The sequence below is a fragment of the Centruroides sculpturatus genome, unplaced genomic scaffold (assembly GCF_000671375.1).
Source record: "Centruroides sculpturatus isolate CEXI.00-Female unplaced genomic scaffold, Cexi_2.0 scaffold2538, whole genome shotgun sequence".
In the NCBI taxonomy this organism is placed as follows: Eukaryota; Metazoa; Arthropoda; class Arachnida; order Scorpiones; family Buthidae; genus Centruroides; species Centruroides sculpturatus.
In genome coordinates this window covers 4,646-25,448 of record NW_019387042.1, presented here as the reverse complement: position 1 = coordinate 25,448, position 20,803 = coordinate 4,646, and the positions used below count along the sequence as shown (strand labels likewise).

Genomic DNA, 20,803 nt, shown 5'->3' with positions numbered 1-20,803 from the left:
TATATATATAATTATAATAAAGTTGCAATAAATTAAGTTAATATATAATTATATATACAGTACCTAATTTATATATAATTAATATATAATTATATGTACAGTACCTAATTTATATATAATTTATATATAATACTGTACAGACGATAGTAATCTCTCCGTAGCGTGGCACTTGACGGCGGAAAATAGTTCGGCTGCCCGATGACGTTTTACGTAATTTAGGAGGTTTTTTTTACCGTTTTTTACGGATACCGTCGCAATTTTTTCGCAGTTTTATAGGAATCGTAATTATAAAAACCCGTTTTATAGGGGGTCTACTGTAAACCAGCAAGGAGTTGCTCAATTTTCCGGCAACATTTATAATTTTGATGGTCACTGTTGTCATATTTTATTAGAAAACTTTTTATATTTTTAACTATTATAAAATGATAAAATGGCAAAAAGTTTAATTTAGAAGATAGGAACGAATTTTATAAAAATTTGTTAATGCTAATAACGTAAAAAATCGTCATTAAGTCTGACCCTACTGGAGATACACACGACTCCCATTATCTCCCAACCTCTTTCACATTTAATCACGCAAATTTAACAGCATGGATCCCCTAATACGCAAATTTCCTTGCGAAATTTCAGAAAATTTTAACAAAAAGCACAGGAGTGATTTTTCTAGATTTTTTCTTTGTTAGTTAGTTAAAGCTTAAAAGAGAGAGAAAAAATTATCCCTTCCCCTACACACACACACGCTAACATTCATTCATACAGAAATTACCCCCGAACACTTTTGCATTTCTCGATGTTTCAAGGTTTCCTAAGTCCGAAAGTAGAAATCTTGGGGGAGGTTCATTTTTTGAGCCATCGCTACACTTTCTGTCTGTCATATATAACAGCCAGAAAAGTAATAATTTAAAAAGCTTAATTTTTTCATAGAAACTTAAAGTAAATATAATCCAGACATCGCAACTTCCTCTAATCCAACAGAAGGTGGCATTGATATCGATCAACTGTTCAAATCATTCATCTTGAAAGAGAATTCGATAATGGCCTTTGGTACTATACTTACGCTTGTATTATACGGGGAAGTTACATTCATTTGTCTGTTTAGTTATAATTTTTATAGTAACGAACAACAAACTGTCGAAAAATGAAGACGCTTAAGAATTAGAGGTAATATTTCATTTCATACTTTATTATTAACGTCATTAAATTTCTGGCTGCCTTCAAAAATATTGAAGTTACTGAAAGACTAACGTGTTCCGTCGTATGACGTTCAAGCTATTAATACATTAACTATCACGTGACATGACGATTTGTCATTACTTTTAAGTAAACTTTTAACTAAACCAAGCTTAATGATTTAAAAATACAATATTTATGACATAATGTCCCATTTTACCTTTTCGGCTGTTATGTATATGCTTAAAAAAGAAAAGTATTGGAATCGTGTCAAATTTGACCTTGCGCATTTCGAGACCTTTTGTGTATATACCGCAGATACAAATTTTGTTTACTTTCTTCTACTTCTTTGTCTACATTATGAGGAGAGAAGATCTAGAGAAAGACCCAGAGAGATGTAAATGGAGAAGATAGCTGAAGACCTAGCATCACTAGATCTTATCTCATAATATTCTGTAATATTAATTTGGTTTTCTATTTTCGTTCTTTCACTTGTTATGTGCAAAACATCTCAGTGTAATTCCTTTTATTTTCTCCACCGAAATTCCATTCCTGTTCTTTTCCTTGTTTCTTCATTTCTTATTCTGTCTTACTCAGCATATATAGTATAATCGATGAAAGACCTCCTTACATTTCAATGGCCTGATCTGGCTGGTGGCTCTATCAGATCAAATTTCTGATAGAAGCCACCAGCTCGTAGTATTGTTCTACTTGTTTCTTTGCTTGACACTCTGTCCTTTGATATTTCTGTTCACAGGTATCTAAATCTGTCAACATCCTCTAATAATTTTTAGAGGATGTTGACATTAATTAATCTATTCAGTTTAATTTTCCCTCTCCTTTTCGGAGTTCTTGCTTTCTTGAGATTTTGTTTATATAAGATGACTGTTTGTTTCTCTCTCTGCCCTTAGCTTTTTGTCCATCTGCATCAAATTTTTCATACTTATTCTTTGGGATCCCGATGAAAATATAGACTACCACGAAAACCTATGCACCTTATCTCTTCCCTGATTAACGAAAATTTAGATATAAACAACAGTGGTGTGCACCACTATTGCTTATATCTAAATTTCCGTTAATTAACAACAGGGGTGTGAAATCAAGGAAAGATGAGGGAGTTCAGTTTTTCCAGTTAGGTGTCCAGAAACAGTTTTCCCTTAAAGTTGCAGCATCCGCAATAATTTGGTTGAACATTAGATTATCTTTGAGCAGTAACAGCGAAAAAAGTTCGAGGCACAAAGTAAGGCTCGAAGCTTTTTTCTGCGACGATGTTTATTTTTCCGATTTATGATCATGGTGACAACACTTCATCCAAAATTTCCTGTAGTTGTAGTCTGAGTAATATGCATTTTATTCAGATATTGAGTGCTACTGTCAAATCTGGTTTCACTATTCTATGCTACAACTTTCAGAAATTTTATTTATTTAGAAATTTTGCTGAGCTTTACTTTTTCAACTTCGATTCATCAGTTATTTTTAATGAAATACATGTAGCCTATTAAACTATGAAGTTTCGTATCTAATGCTATAATGTAAAGCAATAACGAATATTTGTGATACGACAAATAAAAGTACAAACAACATGTGTAGTTACGTAAGTAACATATTATCGAAAAATCTTTCTGAATTTCATTAAAAACTCTTTAACTTAACAAAAAAGTAAAAAAATAGAATTTACATACCAACGGGATTGTTATCCAAAAATGATATCGGAGTTCGAATGATACAACGAAACATATTGTTGTGCAGCTTGAAAGAAGCAGTTGTAAAAAATTTGAATAACAATAATCCAAAAGTTAAAGTCGTAAGAAATACGGCACATATCAATCCGACGTAAACATACATGTTGAATTCTTCACTGTGATAAAAATTTTTGTCTTCAATGTTGTGAAAAATACTTGTGTTATATGTAATATTTTCGAAATTCTCTATGCTGCTGCTATAGATTCTAATATCTTGCAACCTGAAAATTAAAAATAAAATAATAGTTACACGTTGTAATTTTTCTATTTCTTTAGTTAACAGAATGAAATACAATTAAATTAATTAAGTGCATTATAAAAAAATACATATAAACGATGTTGACATCTACCGAATGATGACCTATTTCAAAACTTCTTTCACCAATATTTAGAATAGATCTTCAGGGTGGACATAGGCTTTATATTATTCCGTTAAACATTCATATAAATTAAAAGATATCATCTAGGTAAGCGTTATATTTCTGGTGTCAGCGGGTGGCAAGGGGCAAGACGTGTACGTATACGAGATAAGCAATCGCGCGGTGCAATTTCGTGGTCGGCAAGATACGCAGTGCACGTGTCCGAAGTTGTATATTATATAGATGTCGAAATTCGCCCCCTTCGAGGAGGAGAGAGACAAAATTAAGGCTTACTGTGAAGAACTCGGCTTCTATTATACTGTTTTAGATGCTTTTTTTTGCATTTTTGATTGCATTTTAATAGGGTACGTCACACTAAGAAGGGATTTTTCGAAATTCCCTCCCGCGGGATGTTATACATTTATAATAGATACATTTTGAGCCACAGCAAATCAGATATACTCTTTACCTTAAGGTCTAGGTCAAAGGTCAAGATTATTTTAAGGTTAAAATTAAAAGCTTTTTCTAATGGTAAACCATAGTTTTTATTACTGGAATAGACAGGGAGGTAAAATTTACATTTACATGTAAAGACTGGGAAATTTCACAATCAGCCATGACCTTGAGTACTCCAAATCTGACCTCTGAAGGATATCTCAAGCTCGATAATTTTAAGCGTCGCTCAATAAATGCATCGAAGTGAAAAAGCATCATTTTGAACATTTGTTATAAAATTTTCCTTCAAAACCATTATCTCAAACAATGGTGAAAATAAAGTGACTCACCAAAAACAAGCACCCGGATAGTAAGAAGCAAGGGGACTCAGTAAAAGTAAGCACCTCAAAAAAGTGCAGAAAACTACTATGTTCACATCGTTACTCCTGGGTAGGACTAAAAGTAGTGAATGCTTTTAAAGGTCAAAGTAATAAGGTCGGGGAAAAAATGTAAATTTTTCTTTCCTATCTATTCCAGTAATAAAAAGTATGGTTTTCCATTAGAAAAAGCTTTTAATTTTAACCTTAAAATAATCTTGACCTTTGACCTAGACCTTAAGGTAAAAGGTATATCCGATTGTGAAATCTTCCACTCTCTCAATTGCCAGGGTCAAAAACTCCTATTGAAAATAAACAGACTTGACCTTCAAGGTCATTTGAAGGTCAAGTCTGTCACCAATTGATTGCCCCTTCAAAACCCTACAAGTTTTGTGTAAACATTTTTCCAGAATAATGAGATCCAATTAAGTTATTTCATTTTCTCAAGATAAAAATCTCACCCTGTATAAATTTAAAAATTTTATGCTGCCGTTTATTTTGAATGTCAAATGATAATGTGTGCATGGCAATATTTAGAGATACAAAAAATATATTTATTGCAACTCACAACATTTCTTTATTCATTATACCTGAAACTTGTTATACTGAATTGATTGTGGCTTACATGATATAACGTTATTTTCATTAAACATTTTATATAAAAACTCAATTTACGTGTTAAAGTATATATTAATTATAATAATATCATACCATTTGATTAGCCAATAGTCGCTGGCACTTGTAAGGGATTGAGCTATAATTAGCGTGGATAAAATAACAATCTTGAAGAAAAGTCCTGCTCCAGCATTGAAGTGTGATTTATAAACTGAAATCCCTGGTTTCTTAACTTCATTATCCTGTGGTGTTTGGTTATTTTTGGCTTCCTACAGAAAATAATGTTTAAAAAATATATAAATTATTCTTTGAATTATCATTAAATCTGAAATAAATATTTTAATATGTCCTTCCAAATTATAAGAACCTAAGAGATAATGTCGTAATATGAATGCAAATTAAATGTGTTATTAAGTGTTATGACTTTGTGTGCTTAACTTATAGATTTTATACTTTAATTGCCTACCAGAAAATTTAAAAAGTAATAGATAGCAAAATAAATTTAACACCAAAAAGAATAAACACGACTAAAAATATCTTTGTTATAGAAATGATGAAAAATAGGAAATAACAGAGGAAAAAGGTGTAGTGCATTCGTTTGATTGCAGTAGTAAAGAAAAGAAAACAGATATTGGGGAAACAAAAAATAATGAAAAACACGAATAAAAGAACACATCCGCGCCATAAAAAGTAATTATGCAAATTCAGTAGTAGCTGAACATTGTAATACAACAGGATGCAAAATAGATATGAATAAAATACCATAAAAATAAAGAAAAACGAAAGAAATAATTTTAAAAGGAAATTAGATGAACACATCCACATAGCTAGACAAAAAATCAAATGAATAACAATATAGGAAAGAAATATACCAATCATAGAACAGATTCATCCACAGAGGAAAGGTGGGGTAAAAGTATAAAAAGAGAAATAACCTCAGGATAAGTCAATGTTCAAGTGATAGAGGAAGAACAATATTGTAAGTTTTTAAAGATAAGGTTTAAACCAATTTTTATCAATATAATTGATTTCTATTGTTTTAAAGACAGGAATATGATTGGTTTGGTGATAGTAATTATTATAAATAATAATGTACTTAAAGATGTATTTATGAACTATAAGAATGTAAGTTCTATTTTGTTTTGCTTCATTTTCAGAAATTTTTTATGATTATTTTATAATTTTTATAATAATTTTTACAATTGTTTTTAGAGAACGTCAGTCGTAAACCTGCTGATGAGGAACCAACAAATCCGAAAAACAATGACATCGTATATCATGTGTTCAGATGGAAAATAAAGACTGTTTATTCTGATTTGTTCTTTTAATTTGCAGAACAGTCCTACAGTATAATAAGTCCTAGTAATAAATAAGTCCTAGTAGATAGTTAAAGTGTAAAAACTAGATGTGTTATTCTTACTTCTTACACACTAACAAAAAAAATTACAGTAGAGCCACGATTATCCGACCCTCGGTTAACCGACCGTCCTAGTCGGCAAATTTCAAATGTCCGCTAGTGATGTGGCGCTACAGTATTTGGCTATGTCTTGGTTACTTTAATATTATTTTTACGTGTTTTAGCTGGCAACACTCATTCGACCATGAAAGGGAGCCAGTATTTAAACGAGGCTTAATTTTCTAATTTTTAACGATACAATAGCGACGATTATCATTTTTTAAAAATTTTTGTTAGGCTTAACATCGATAAAAATTCAACGCGAAGTAGGTTAATAGCGATATACTAATTACATGGGATATACTAATATACTATACTAATAATATATTTTTTCATATTTTTCGGTTATCCGTTTTTTCAGTTATCCGACCAACTCCAGTCTCCAATTGAGTCGGATAATCGATACTCTACTGTATATGCTCTCCAGCTAAAATCAGCAGTGTCTTACCCCCGTACAGCATGTATTTCATTTAACAATGAAGTCGTTCCGATCATCTATCGAACACTTTACGGGGAAAAGTTTTGAATTGTAATAACGTGACTTTCGGTTGGCATCGGAAGTTCGTATATGCACGCCTTCTGGGACGTCCTGTCCGGAAGGCGTGCATATCTGGTCTCATCTTTCATCTATCTAACCCCCGTTCTTGAGATTAAAAAATGACAGTCAGTCGGACAGCCGTACAGATGGACGAGAGTGGCAATTTATAGGTATACAATTTTTTCGAATTGTCGTCCAATTTGTATAGTATTGGTTAACATTTAAAATGATAGATCATAGTATAAAGTTAGGATTAGTCAACCAAAAAGTTTATAAATTGGTTACAGCAATTTACTCTTATAGTCAAATAAGTATTTCTTATAATTAGAAATTCGTTACGTACAGAATTTGGGAAAATCAATCCTAGAAATGAAAACTGCTTAACATTTGTTATTCTACTGTAACATTTTTAGCTGAAATAATTGTTTAATTTAATTAAGAAAATTCTTACCGCATCACGGTGATTACTGTCTTCAATGATATCATTAATATCAGATTGACGACTCCCAATTATTTCATCATCATCATTGAAAATCGCAGTCTCTAAATTCATGATGTTTTCAGCGATTTCTTCCTTTGGTAATATTCCTGCAAGTATTTCTAAATTTTCCATATCATTGATTTTTCCAATGAATTCACATTTCCCCTGAAATATATTAATCGGGTATATAAATACAATTGCTTGTATGATTTTAATATATAAAAATATAAACGTAATGAAAATGTATACAAATGCACATTTGTGTTCAAAAAATTACAATGTGTTTAACAATTTTTACCGAATTTTCCGGTAATAAACATTTAATTATTGGTCTTTTACAAATACATTTTTGAGGTGATACATTTTCTTTCTATGTATGACAGTAACTGTTTCGAACTAACCAGTTTCCAGTTGATATAAATCAATAAACACCAGTACTTTGTTACAGATTTGTGCTTGATCCACAGACTGACCTGAAACAGTGTTTCAAATTTTCATCACTCATCTACACTGAAATAACTGCCATTCTCCAAAAACTTTTACGAATAAAATCTTCTTCGGTGGATAGCCTATATATTGTCAACATACACGATATTATCACACAATGCCCTTATATATGTTTTGTGGAACTTTATTCAATCGATCGAATCAAATTCATAACTTTTATGTTATCTTGAACTTTATAGTGTTAAGACTGGTGCGTTGTTAAAATATATTATATTCTTGTTATTACCGTAAAAATAATTTTAAAAACAAAGTAATAAACAATGAAGATATTCACCTTGTTTAACGCTAAAATTTTACTTGCACAGTTTAAAAACTGTACTTGATGCGTAACAAGAATGCAGATCTTGTCTTTTAAATATTCCATTATACATCTGAAATAAATATGACGTTAAAATGTATTAAAATGCACAAGAAGAATGATTTAAAACACTTACTTTTCGAATATATGTTTCGCCACCGGAACATCAACGGCACTCAGTGGATCATCGAGAAGAAAAATATCGGCATCGAGATATAGCGCTCTGGAAAATATAAAAATATAACATCGTCATAAATAAACAAAAAACCAGGCACACAGTATATGAAACTTATATTTATTTTTATAGATTTTTGTCTCCGTGATAAGTGTTTTATAATTTTTTTCACCCATTTTCATTCTACACCTACGCGAGGCTACGTAAGAATTGCGAAAATTTATCGTCTTCTACAAAAATAAATACTGTATATATATACTAGCAGGTGGGCCCGGCGTTGCTCGGGCAAAAGTAACGATAACTAAGATAAAGATTATTACGTTACAGTCAACTTTACCCGTTTTCACAGAATGCAAGAATTGGGTCCCCTTGTTTCCAGACTAATTAGAGAACTTTTAGATTGTTCTAAAAATATGTTCGATTTCCCGCAAAAACGAAAAAACTGCATCTGCGCCTGTAAATCTTGCACGTCGCTTTCTCTTAACAATTCCACTGTTACGTAACACTTCCATTGTTGATGGAAGTGTTAAGCCTTAATCCTGTCTTTCTCCCCCCGGGAGGAATTTCGAAAAATCCCTTCTTAGTGTGCGTTTTCGTGACGTACCCTATCTATGTACCAAATTTCAACTTTCAACTCCTAACCGTTTGGGNATTGTTGATGGAAGTGTTAAGCCTTAATCCTGTCTTTCTCCCCCCGGGAGGAATTTCGAAAAATCCCTTCTTAGTGTGCGTTTTCGTGACGTACCCTATCTATGTACCAAATTTCAACTTTCAACTCCTAACCGTTTGGGCTCTGCACTTATTATTATTATCATCAACCCGTCTCGATTATATTATGGATAAGCCTGAGTTAACATTTATTATTACAGTATATGTGTCTTGTTATTCCTATTACAAGTCTACTTTTATATTTGCACAACTAGAAACATAATTTTAGGTAAGACCTGTCTTACCTTGCTAGATTAATTCTCGCCTTCTGCCCACCGCTCATTATCACTCCTCTTTCTCCTACAATTGTGAAATCTCCTTTAGGAAATAAGCTAATATCCTAAAAATAGTAAACATAAAAATACAAGATAATTATGTTCAACCTAATGTGCATTGATAACTTTAATAAAACTAAACACAACTGTAGATTTCTAAAAGTATTTGACTTATGAAAGAGATTTTTTTTTTCGAAAACTTTGTTTTTCGTAAAAAAACATTATGTTGGCAATAACATTTAATTTCGTTATGCCTCCTATAATGGTTTTTTCTAAAGACCGAGACTATAAAATAAACTTTTTTATTTAACTTTTTTAATTAAAACGTTTATTTCAGATGTGATTTCGTGTAGAAACACAGCAAGGAATCCAAAGAATTGGTATTAAAAGTAGAAATCATCTTACCTTTTCTAGAGCCGTTATATGCAAGACTTTTGTATATTTGTCTTCTTGATATTCTTCTCCAAACAAGATATTTTCTCTGATAGTTGCGTTGAACACCCAAGCTTCTTGAGAAGCATACGAGATCTTTCCTTTCACGGACACTTTACCGGAAGTAATTGGAATCTCTCCCAACACGGACATTAATAAAGACGTCTGACGAAATTAATATCATTTTATAATTTGATACGAAATGTTTTGCGTAAATAATATAAATACATAAACATTTTAAAAGTGTTTACGTATCAATTATTATAAAAATATATTTCAATTATTAATTGCTTTTTTTGTAAATCGCATATAATGTAAAGATGTGATACAAGATATTACATCAATTCAGAACGGAAACTCTCATATCGAATTCATTAATTTCTGAGATTTTGTCTGTAGACAAACTTTTTGATAGAAGTGTACAATAATTAAATCATAATGGAAGTTAAATTATACGTGCGGAATATTGTTATGGCAATGATAGAGGTGTTGGTAAATAAAGTATTGATCTATGTTAAAAGTAATCTGCGATAAATGTATTGAAACGGGAAAATGATTGTAGAGTTAAACATTCTACTATAACGATTAATATGAGTAGATCAAATACAGTTTTTAATAATTTTACAGTTCTGTATTTCAAAAATTATTTGTTGATAGCAACAATTTACGTTCTTAATACCTCGTGAAAGCAGAAAATAGACATTTTAAAATCAATCGTTATAATCTTACACAATTGAAATTATGCAATAAGAATGACATTCTTTTTTGTAATGGATAAATTAAAATAACAATTTAAAAGCAAAAAGGAAAGCAATAAGATATTATTGTGTTAATAATTTTAGATAGATGTTCATGTTTAGATTGGATATAGTAAATGAGCACTGCCAATGATTATATATGTCAGTTATTTACACTTGTTATCAGTCAGTTCGTTTTATGTCAACAATTGATGTAACAATAGTGTCTGTAACAGATCATGCACACAACAAGAAATACAATATATTATTGTCTAACAATTTTTTTTTGATACTTGATATAAATAACATCTGCCATTCTGTCTGACAACTACACAAAATGTATTTTTTCATGATGTGAAATTGAATCAAAATAAAATAAAAAATAGATGAAATAATTTCAAACAAGATATTCATGTATAAGAATTTGAAAATTAATTTTACATTAAATAGATAAATAATTTTCTTAATTAATTTTTGTTATTTTATAAACAATATTTAAATCACTAAGCACAAGAACTAATTTAAAATATAATATTTACCTTCCCTGATCCAACCGGACCTACAACACTTAGTAACTCTCCAGGATGTATGTTTAAAGATATTCCATTCAATGTTGATTCGGTTCCCTTCAAAAAACAAAGTTACCAAATGATACACAACTCATATTAAACGTTATAAATCAAAATTAATAATATACAATAAATATACAGTATTCGTGATAATGCTAATTTTATACACTTTAAAATAAAAGTTGATAAATATTATAAATATTTTAACTTAATTACTGCTAGTTGTTCTTAAAAATGAATCATATGTACGCATCTTATTTGAATTGCGTGTGCAATAACATTTCAATAATCCGACTTCCTCTGAAATGTAGTTAATAAACCGGAATTTCACAAATCACAATTTCATGTGTCTTATCTCGTGTTACGTGAGTAGATACGCGAATACGTTTAGATTATCACGTGGTAGCAATTGATTCGGTGAGCCCATTTGCTGATTCAGTTTGTGATACATGCCACTGCCAAGACATTTGTGCTGTTGCCAGTGCTAGACAAAAATATAAGTTCGAAGAATATTTTTAGACTGTGAATGAATAAATTGTTTAAATGAAATGCTAATGTGCAAAAATAATCAATTATATTTATTATTTTAGTATGTTAATTAGTTTAATTAATACTCATAAATTATTTGAAAGCAGAATATTAAAAAAAATCAAAATTTCACAGAGACAAAATTTGTTTAAAAATAAATTAACGTCTTAATTTAAGAAATTTTATGTAACCTCTTTGACGACGAAAAACTTCGTACTTGCTATCGGGACTTGACTCAATTAATTTAATCAGCACCTCATCTCGTCCCCCAAATTTTTAATCGCTCTTTGAGGTCTGCATCTGTTGACAATTGTCCCCTATCTTTGTAATTGAACCCAAGAAGCTCCCACATATTCACTATTGGAATTAGATGTGTGACTTTGCAGACCAGAAAAACTTCAATATTATTTTTAGAAAACCATTGTTTCATCACTTATAAATGGTGGTAGGATGAAGGCATCCTGCTGAAATATGAAATTTTCACCCCATGAAAGTGACCACACTTACTAAGTTGATTTTCATCAGAATATAATAGGATTTATAGGTCATATGTCCAGAAACAAATTTAATATGAATCTTTCCTTGGGCTAATATGCAGTCCAAACCATTAATGAGCCACTACTTATTTCTTGACATTTTGAAGTCCTTTTTGGCTCTGAAGTCATGCCAATTCTTTGGACAACCATAAAGCTCATCAACGTTAAACATTCTTTCATATAAAAATTATATACCGATACTATATCATTGACGAGTTAAGCTTAGGATCTTTCTTCATACAAAAATGCTCCTTTGGATATACAGCGTATATCCAAAGGAGCATTTTTGTTTTTTATTTAATGGTATTTTTTAATTAGTTTTGTGTATTTAAGCGCATTTTGGACTGAAATCCTCGAGAATTAGCCAGAGTTGAAGAGTAAAGTCCAGCAGCACCCTTCATTTTACTTACTGACAACTTAGTTCGAGTTCCAAAAAAACAAATCTGTCATTTAAACGATTTATTCATTTACAGTTTAAAAATATTACTTGAACTTATACTTTTGTCTAGCATTGTATAAACATGACATGAATATGGATACCTAAAATGCACATGAAATGCTATTATAATCAGGTTAAATTATTTTCCACGTTCTGAAATAAAAAGTAAAGAAGGACATACTACGCATATCCGAATATAAATTCGGATAAACCAGTATTTTTGTGATACAGAGAATGACATTAACGTATTTTCTTAAGCTGACAAAAGTTCATGCGTACACAAATAGCAATATAGATTGCAGCATGCAACGTTACAAAATGTACAGCAAAGATTGCACCGTTTGTACTGTATTTAACTTATCGAATTTTATAACGCCAAACACTCCAGTTATGAGGCACGAAATGTTCTCAGGTCACGAATAATGAACTATAACTGTAATACAAGTGGAAAGAATTATAGCTATAACAGTTCTAATATTACAAATGAAATAATATGTGGTTATATACACGAAGTGGCATAACATTTAGTCTTTATTCCATTTATGCAATAGGTGAACTACTACACTAAATTTCATCGAATTTGATTTCAAAATGCCAGCTTCACACCTGACCTTAGGTTGGCAGAGTGCAGTTTAGTGAACTATTTTCACGAGTCTAAAATCTAAATAAAAGACCGATTCAAGTAGAACGTCTAGAAAATCAGGCTAGTAGTAGATCGCCCTCGCGTTATTCCATATAAATAAAACAAGTCAATGGCATTATTTCTCTTTATAACAACAAGAAAAAAACATTTCAAGTTGCAATATATGGAAATAGTTATGGTTTGTTCCATGTCTCAGAGACTGAGGGCTCCACCCCACTGTTCAAATATCGCCGGCCACGGCCACGGCCAGGAGGAATAAAATCGAAATTTCAATCCGTTGCGTGTTGCCTAGGTTTGAATTTTTGTCGATGCCTAACGAAAATTTTCCGTTTTTGAAAAAAAATAATCATGGCTATTGTATCGTCCGAAATTATCTTTTATTTTGCACAAACAAAATAAATATATTAATAAATGTAAAAACAAAACAAATTATATTTTGAAAGTTACTTTTAATATAAAATTATAACGACTAGCGCCATCTAGTTTCAAAAACGTTCGGATGCCAAAACGAGAAATCTGGGGTCAACCGGGCAAGGACAGAAGATTACGACCAGAGAGGTAAATGGGTTTTTTTCAAAGATTCGTTTGTCAAAATTCGATTTCGCAACATTCGCATCTCCCACTTCTCAACAAGCAACGCATGCGCAAATCTAGCACTAGCGCCTATTTGTAGAAACACGTGCGACTAAATATCTAGATGACACAACGCGCTGATTGGTCAGCTGAATGACGTCAACCCACCGAAGTATCGATTATATTTTGTGGTTGTCAGAACGAAATATAGGTAATCCACGTATAACACGGGAGTTATGTTCCAAAAAATTGCCGCATTATGCGAATCCATGTTATACGAAACAATGAACTAGTACGAAAAGAGGGGTTAGGTTCCAAAAATTAAAAACATGCAATTATATTTTCATAATTAAGATAAATATCTTTATTAAAATTTTCTTAAGCGATACATATTAATATAAATTAAACAATGTTTTCTTCGTCATCACTAAGCACTATTAACCGAGGGCATTTTCTTTTTAGCAAGATATCTCTGAGCATTTTTCTGCATTATCTTCAGCTACTCTACCTTTAGATTGCTTGCTTTTAATTAAAAGATCTTTATAAATTTCCTTATATAGTGCTAATTACTTATAAAGAATAAAGCAAGCATGGAACAAAAGGAAAACATCTGGCAACACAAAATCAGAAGCGTCGCGATCTGGCAACACTGAAACAAGTTTCGAGAAGGACCGCGTAAATGACATTTCTTTTGATGCTTAGAAAGTACCAAGACTATTAATACTGTTTACAACATTGACTGCAGGCAATGTTCTTATACAAACTATTGTTAACTTTTCCAGTCCAATAAATTCCGTGCTGCTATACTTGTATGGATTGCGTTCCACTTTTTCTTGATCTTCGGATCTGACCAGACCACACAATATCTGGTGTATCTAATATCGCCTAGTCGGTGAAAAGTAATCATCACTTCGTGGCACACTATTTGTCACTGTTTTCGTATTTTTATTACAGAAGGATAATGCATTGCCGTTACCATCCATCTGCCTACAGTATGTGGCCCGATGGTCGTTGTTTCTTTTGAATATGTTTATCTTCTTGTTGACAATGTGTCGCATTGTCTACAGAAGCATACAATAGTTACGGTAGATGGAGTATTTATTTTATGGTTACTGCCATATATTCTGAATATATTTCATAACCATTGAATACAGAAAGAAAATTTGGTAATTGTGTGAAAGAAGAAAGCCTGCAATACTAGAAGCGAGGCACCAACATCTTTTGCAATGGCTGTTCTTTGTATACAGTTATGTGACTGACTCTTGATCTGTCTATGGAGGATGACAACTTAGAGGGTTTTCTATGAAAAACTCTTCTACTTAGATTTATCAAAGCTCAGAAAACCCAGAAAGCTACACGTGGCCAGCCCGTTAGTGAAGCATGAATTCCCGACCAAACTCAGTGAATGTAATCCACTCGACCACTATTGAGTAGTTTGGTGACAGCTAAAAGACAGGCTTTAACGCTTCTTTGAAGAACGTATCAGATCAGTTGTGAATTTCCAAAGAGAAGCATGAAAAACTGGACAGAAAAATAAACAAAACATCTTTTAACAAAAAGAATAGAATTCCCTAGATGACTTTTCGATTTGTCTACTGTTTGTGATTGAAATGAAAGACCTGGGCAGCGAAAATAAAACCCATTTCGACAATATATTTCAAGATTCTTAGATTCCAAGCAGAAATGTTTGTGTAACCATTCTCTTAAATCAGTATATTTGTATAATTCCCATTACAATAAAGTTAATTGACGTAAAATTTGTTATCAAATTTGCATTTTTTGTAAATTGGAGAAAAGGTAAACAATTTCATAAAAATGTTTACGTTTTATTGTAAAGTTTTGATTTATTTGTTTCCTGCGGAGAACGTCTATATTTATTTAAAAAACAATAGCATGTCAACAAATATACATATTATATAAAATTGCATAGTCTTACATCGATTGCAACGCATGCAATATTCTGTAATATTAACATAATTTTGAATGTTCTGAAAAGTATGTAGAGTTACAAATGCTATGGCCATGAAATACAAACAGTTTAGCTTGTATGCAAAGTAGTTTGGGACTCTTCTTAAAAGAAGCAAGACCATAAAATATTTTCTTGGAATTGGAATGAATGGATATAATAAAGTAAAACACAAGGGCGATCTGCTAAGAGAGCAATGTGTTCGGAGATGCCTTTCTATGTAAAAAGAATATCCAATTTAGAAGTTACACACACGAAGAAATTCCGAAAAATCTCCATGTGGCCAAATTATCACTCGAGCGTGAACAGGATATGATCTACCATTGTATTGTGGTGTTATTCACTTAGCCACTCGTAGATAAAAATGGCACTTGTTTCAGTTCAAATTTTAACAGGCACTTGTTTCAGTTCAAATTTTAATTTAAACAACTGCTAACAATTTTATCATTTTAACAGATATAAATTCAAAAATAAAATTCAGTGACGATCACATCATTCTACATGAAGATGTATCATGAATTTTTAATTCATGATATACAGTATATTGTTTAAAATTATCGAATCAAACAAATTGTAAAAAATATCTTCATTGCAGAACTTATATTAAATTTGAATGTCTTACTTTTTTCCAAGCAGCTGTGACACTATTCATCCATATTTCACCTTCAGTTAAGTTTTCTACTTCTTCTACAGTTTTGTCTTCATTGTTATCTTTTTCTTGAAGGAGGAGAAAATCCTAAATTAAAATTTAAAAATGTTAATGTTAATGGACACGAACCGTATGAATTCTTAGGACAGTGAAAGAACGAATACAAGAACGAAAAAAGAAAAAAAAAACGAATTTTTCACTCTTGGAACTGCCATAGCGTAATTAAAATTTCAGCCAATTATTCTGAGGAATCTGAGATTGATCCTGAACATGCCACTCTCCAATAATCTTTTTATAAAAATGTTTATTTAAAAGAACCCATCATAAATTACCTTCTCCACCCAGTCGCTCACATTACGGGCTTGGACAAATTTATGATTGGCAGAAAATGTGCAGTGATTCGGCCTTCAGTTAGAAAATTCTAATGGATTATACCAGAGATACTGAAATCAGGATATTCCGATCGTAGTTTTCGAAAAATTATATTCAACTTGTTTTCTATTACTGGGCGCTAGTCAGTTACAAACGTATGCATACAAGTTGACATCGTTGTGTTACCTTCTTCTCACAGTATTGCTTTTTTATGAGAATTCTGTTTTCAAAAATTTACTCAAATCTTGAAAATTATCGATTCTTAATTTTAATTCGAATACGTTCTGAGAATACCGTTTTTAATAATGTGAAGTAACATCGATGGAAGCAATTTCATTTACAAGTGATATTATATTTTAGGCTTTATTGAGGTTAAATCTCATAATTTTTACCTAAAACCCTTTCCATTTCTGTGTTAAACAGGTTTCAAGATTATTGCAAACTTTAAAATAGAATATGATTTATAACGCAAATGTTTCCTATTTAGAAAGGTTTCTGATTTATTCAGATTTATTTAAGGATTGATTTCAATACAGTAGACCCCTATAAAACAGGTTCCTATAATTACGATTCCTATAAAACTGCAAAAAAATTGCGACGGTATCCGTAAAAAACGGTAAAAAACTCTTATAATTACATAAAACGTCATCGGGCAGCCGAAATATTTTCAGCCATCAAGTGCCACACTACTGAGAGATTACTATCGTCTGTACAGTATTATATATAAATTAGGTACTGTATATATAATTATATATTAACTTAATTTATTGTAACTTTATTATAATTATATATATATACTTTCTGCCGTCCAGCGCCACGCTACGGAGAGTTTAGGCGAGTAAGTTGAGTTTACTATCGTCTGTACAGTATTATATATAAATTAGGTACTGTATATATAATTATATATTAACTTAATTTATTGTAACTTTATTATAATTATATATATATACTTTCTGACGCGTAGCGCCACGCTACGGAAAGTTTGCGCTAACTATCGTCTGTACAGTATGTAAATTAGGTACCGTAAGTCTAATACAGTACTGTAATATTATACATTTCTTGTGAAAGAACATTTCTTATTCAACGGCGATTAAAATTATTTATATTAATGATGTCTCCAAAGTTCAGCAAAGTTTTCGCAGAAAAATAACTTATCAGAAATCGCGGCTGCAGTTTGCTGAGCTGTTCCGCAACGAAAACAAGCTTGAGCAATGGCGATGTCGAATGGTGCACACTCGGTAAGTAATCCTACAATTTTTTGTTTATAGCGTAGTTTATACGGATTATTCCCCCAAAAATATGCGTATTTTGGAAATGTTGAGTAGGATTAGTTTAGAATCGATTAATTTTATGGAAGAAAATCTTTCAATCAGCCGTAGTCCGTAAACTTCTCACTTGTCGGGCTGTGATTGGAAGGACTCGTAAGAAATCGGATTCCTAAAGAATGGAACGTATCTATGATCTTACAGGGGGGTCGACTGTATTTGAAATTCTCATCAATGTTAACATTCTCGAATAATTTATAAATTAGTATTGAGGTAATAAAGTTTGAAAATAAGAATTTTAAAACTGCTCCTTACCTGTATTCTCTTCAACGAAACCAAAATTTCTGCAGCAAAAGTAACTGCTTGACAAAATAGATTAACGATGCTGTTGAAGATGTATATGGAAAAAGTTATAGTGACGAATATAATTTGGGCATTTAGTTGTCCTCCATTTAAATAAAACATGAGATATGCGAGGAGAGTAAATAATTTCGATATAGGATACGCCAAAATAAACGATATTCCGTTTGCATATAAAAACATTCGAATTTTTTTCATTTCTTTCCTGAAAATACAAACAATTAAATAATATTAATTGTAGAACTTTAAAAATAATTGTATAAGACACATTAGCATATCAAAATTACAATAAAACCTGCGTAAACATAAACCGGATGATAGCGAATATATTTTTCAGTTTGGCAGTTTTATAAATGTCTGAAAAGGTAATTAGTTGTTAAGATTCAAACTTCTCTACTGACTGTTTATCCGAGATTAAACTGCTTTAAAAGTGAGACACTAAAGAATAACGAAATAAAATGAATTTACTTCACTTCAATGTTTTTATTGTTATAATGTATGTTGTAATTTTATGTTTTGAGCAGGTTTTCTGAAACAGAAACATGATTCTTAATCATTTTTCTCTTTAGACACGTTTTACTGTATTTCATTGCACTTACACTCTGATTTTTTCAACTAATGCGGCATAATGCAATTCCCAGGTGTACATCTTGATCAATCTCATATCAGCAATCATCTCGTTCACCAGATTCAATCTTCTGTCTCCCAATACAGCTGCTTTTAGTCTATTAGGCAATTGTATTTAGATGTACATAAATGCATACTCAATGAAATTATACAAAATTACATACTGAACTTATAACTTATATTAAAAGAAAATCTGATATTAAACAGGTAGATCTTATTTATCACGTACTAAATAGCCTATTACAAGAGTTTCGTTTATGATATTGAAATAATCATAAACGATTAATATATATAATATTTTGTGGATTACAGATTATTTCACGCAATTAAATTTTATACAATGAAAGCAGTACAACTTTTTAAAATAATTTCTAAAAATTTGTTTACTTCGTACTGAACATAAATAGATTTGAATTGTAATTCGTAGTTTGTAGGACACATTACAAAACTTAGAACAAACATTGTAATGGAATGTCTCAAACTCGTAAAATATCTTAAAAATTGCACAACTAATTGTCAAGCAGAAAACATAGCAATGCACGAAACACGTCTTAATATACAAAACTGTTATTGTAACATACATAACAAACTGGCAGTTCAATTTCTTTCTGGAATTTCACTATTGACAATGAAACCGTGGGTTACACAGTCATAAGTTATGTTCTATTTTGAAAATTACCCTCAGCACAAACAGAAGAAATTCTCCAACATCTTATTTGCTGAGAAAAGCTATCACAGTTGTAAATCAAAAATTCTCAAAACGAACGTTTTCAAATCTTCAAACAAAATTTAAATACAAATCATGGAACGTATTAGTAGTAGTGGTTTGACACATACTGATCACAAAATTAATTCCATGAGTAAATTTCAAATAAAAATTTGTTGAATGGAATTATTTCAGATCACAAATCTTAATTTTATTTTAACAATAAGGTTATATTANTTATATATAAAAATCTAAGAAAAAAAAATAATTGCATAATACATAATAAAAGAAATATATGGAACTTCAGATAACATAACTATGAGAATCCATTAAAAAATATATAGTTAATAAATAAAATCGAGAAAAAGTATAAAAACTTTCAATGTAAGGAAATTTCTCTGGCAAAAGTGAGGTAAGCAATCACGTAATGCCTGTTTCCCTACCTTCTGTAACAAAAGTGACGAGGTTGAAATAAATGAAAAAACACCAGTATAAGTAAAAACAAACATTGGAGCATGCCTAAGACAATAAACTTGAACAGAAGCGAAAATGAAACACAACACTTTGTAATTTATGCTAGTTACCTTCTAATATTAAAAATTTTAAATTTTCAATAACTTGTAATGAAATTAAAATTTTTTTACAAATTTCAATTAGAAACATACTACAGAACTGGATTAAAGTAAAAATATCTGCTTTTTGATGCTAAATTTTTATTAATTAAATTTCTAAATTAGTGCTGGACAGTGTTGCTGCAATGAAATTTCAAAACGTACTGAAGCGCCTTGAAAAAATGTACTATTTTCCTTCAAAATGTACTAGTTTTATGAATACTTTGTTTACGTGTCTATATATATATTGGCACGTAATATATATAGTTTATTGTCAAATAATTTAATTTAAAATTAGATTTTTGGAATTTTTTAAAGCTATTTATAAATATCTACACATCTATTAGTTATTATAAAATGAGCATTACATTAACAACATTTATTAATAATCCTATTGAATTTCATCTTAATTTTATAACCAATCGTGCTTTAAAAAATTAATTATATATTTGTTATATTATATTATTATATTCTTGTTTGCTTAAAACATGCGACTCAAAAAAAACCCAAAATGGCGGCTCAAAAAGTAGATCACGCGTCCTGGCCTTCTTATATAGACCTTGGAACAGTCGGAAGCGCGGCCATTTTGGAACCACACGTAACATTAACCGTTATTTCTTTTACTACGATTACTAAAATTGAAGTTCATAATTT

General features: G+C 30.8%; 1 protein-coding gene across 1 annotated transcript in view; it reads right to left on the bottom strand.

Annotated features, from left to right (window-relative positions):
- The window catches only part of LOC111616074 (multidrug resistance-associated protein 4-like), a 21,492-nt gene extending 2,545 nt beyond the window's left edge, over positions 1-18,947 (bottom strand). The window contains exons 1-11 of the mRNA XM_023357506.1: positions 18,805-18,947; positions 18,161-18,410; positions 16,182-16,295; positions 10,845-10,931; positions 9,542-9,733; positions 9,107-9,201; positions 8,115-8,201; positions 7,955-8,051; positions 7,144-7,338; positions 4,795-4,967; positions 2,853-3,133 (exon numbers count right to left, since the gene is read on the bottom strand). Coding sequence (XP_023213274.1) covers positions 2,853-3,133; positions 4,795-4,967; positions 7,144-7,338; positions 7,955-8,051; positions 8,115-8,201; positions 9,107-9,201; positions 9,542-9,733; positions 10,845-10,931; positions 16,182-16,295; positions 18,161-18,410; positions 18,805-18,881 — 1,648 coding nt within the window. The 5' untranslated portion in view covers positions 18,882-18,947. The remainder of the gene's footprint in view (positions 1-2,852; positions 3,134-4,794; positions 4,968-7,143; positions 7,339-7,954; positions 8,052-8,114; positions 8,202-9,106; positions 9,202-9,541; positions 9,734-10,844; positions 10,932-16,181; positions 16,296-18,160; positions 18,411-18,804) is intronic.
- Between the last annotated feature and the right edge of the window lie 1,856 nt (positions 18,948-20,803).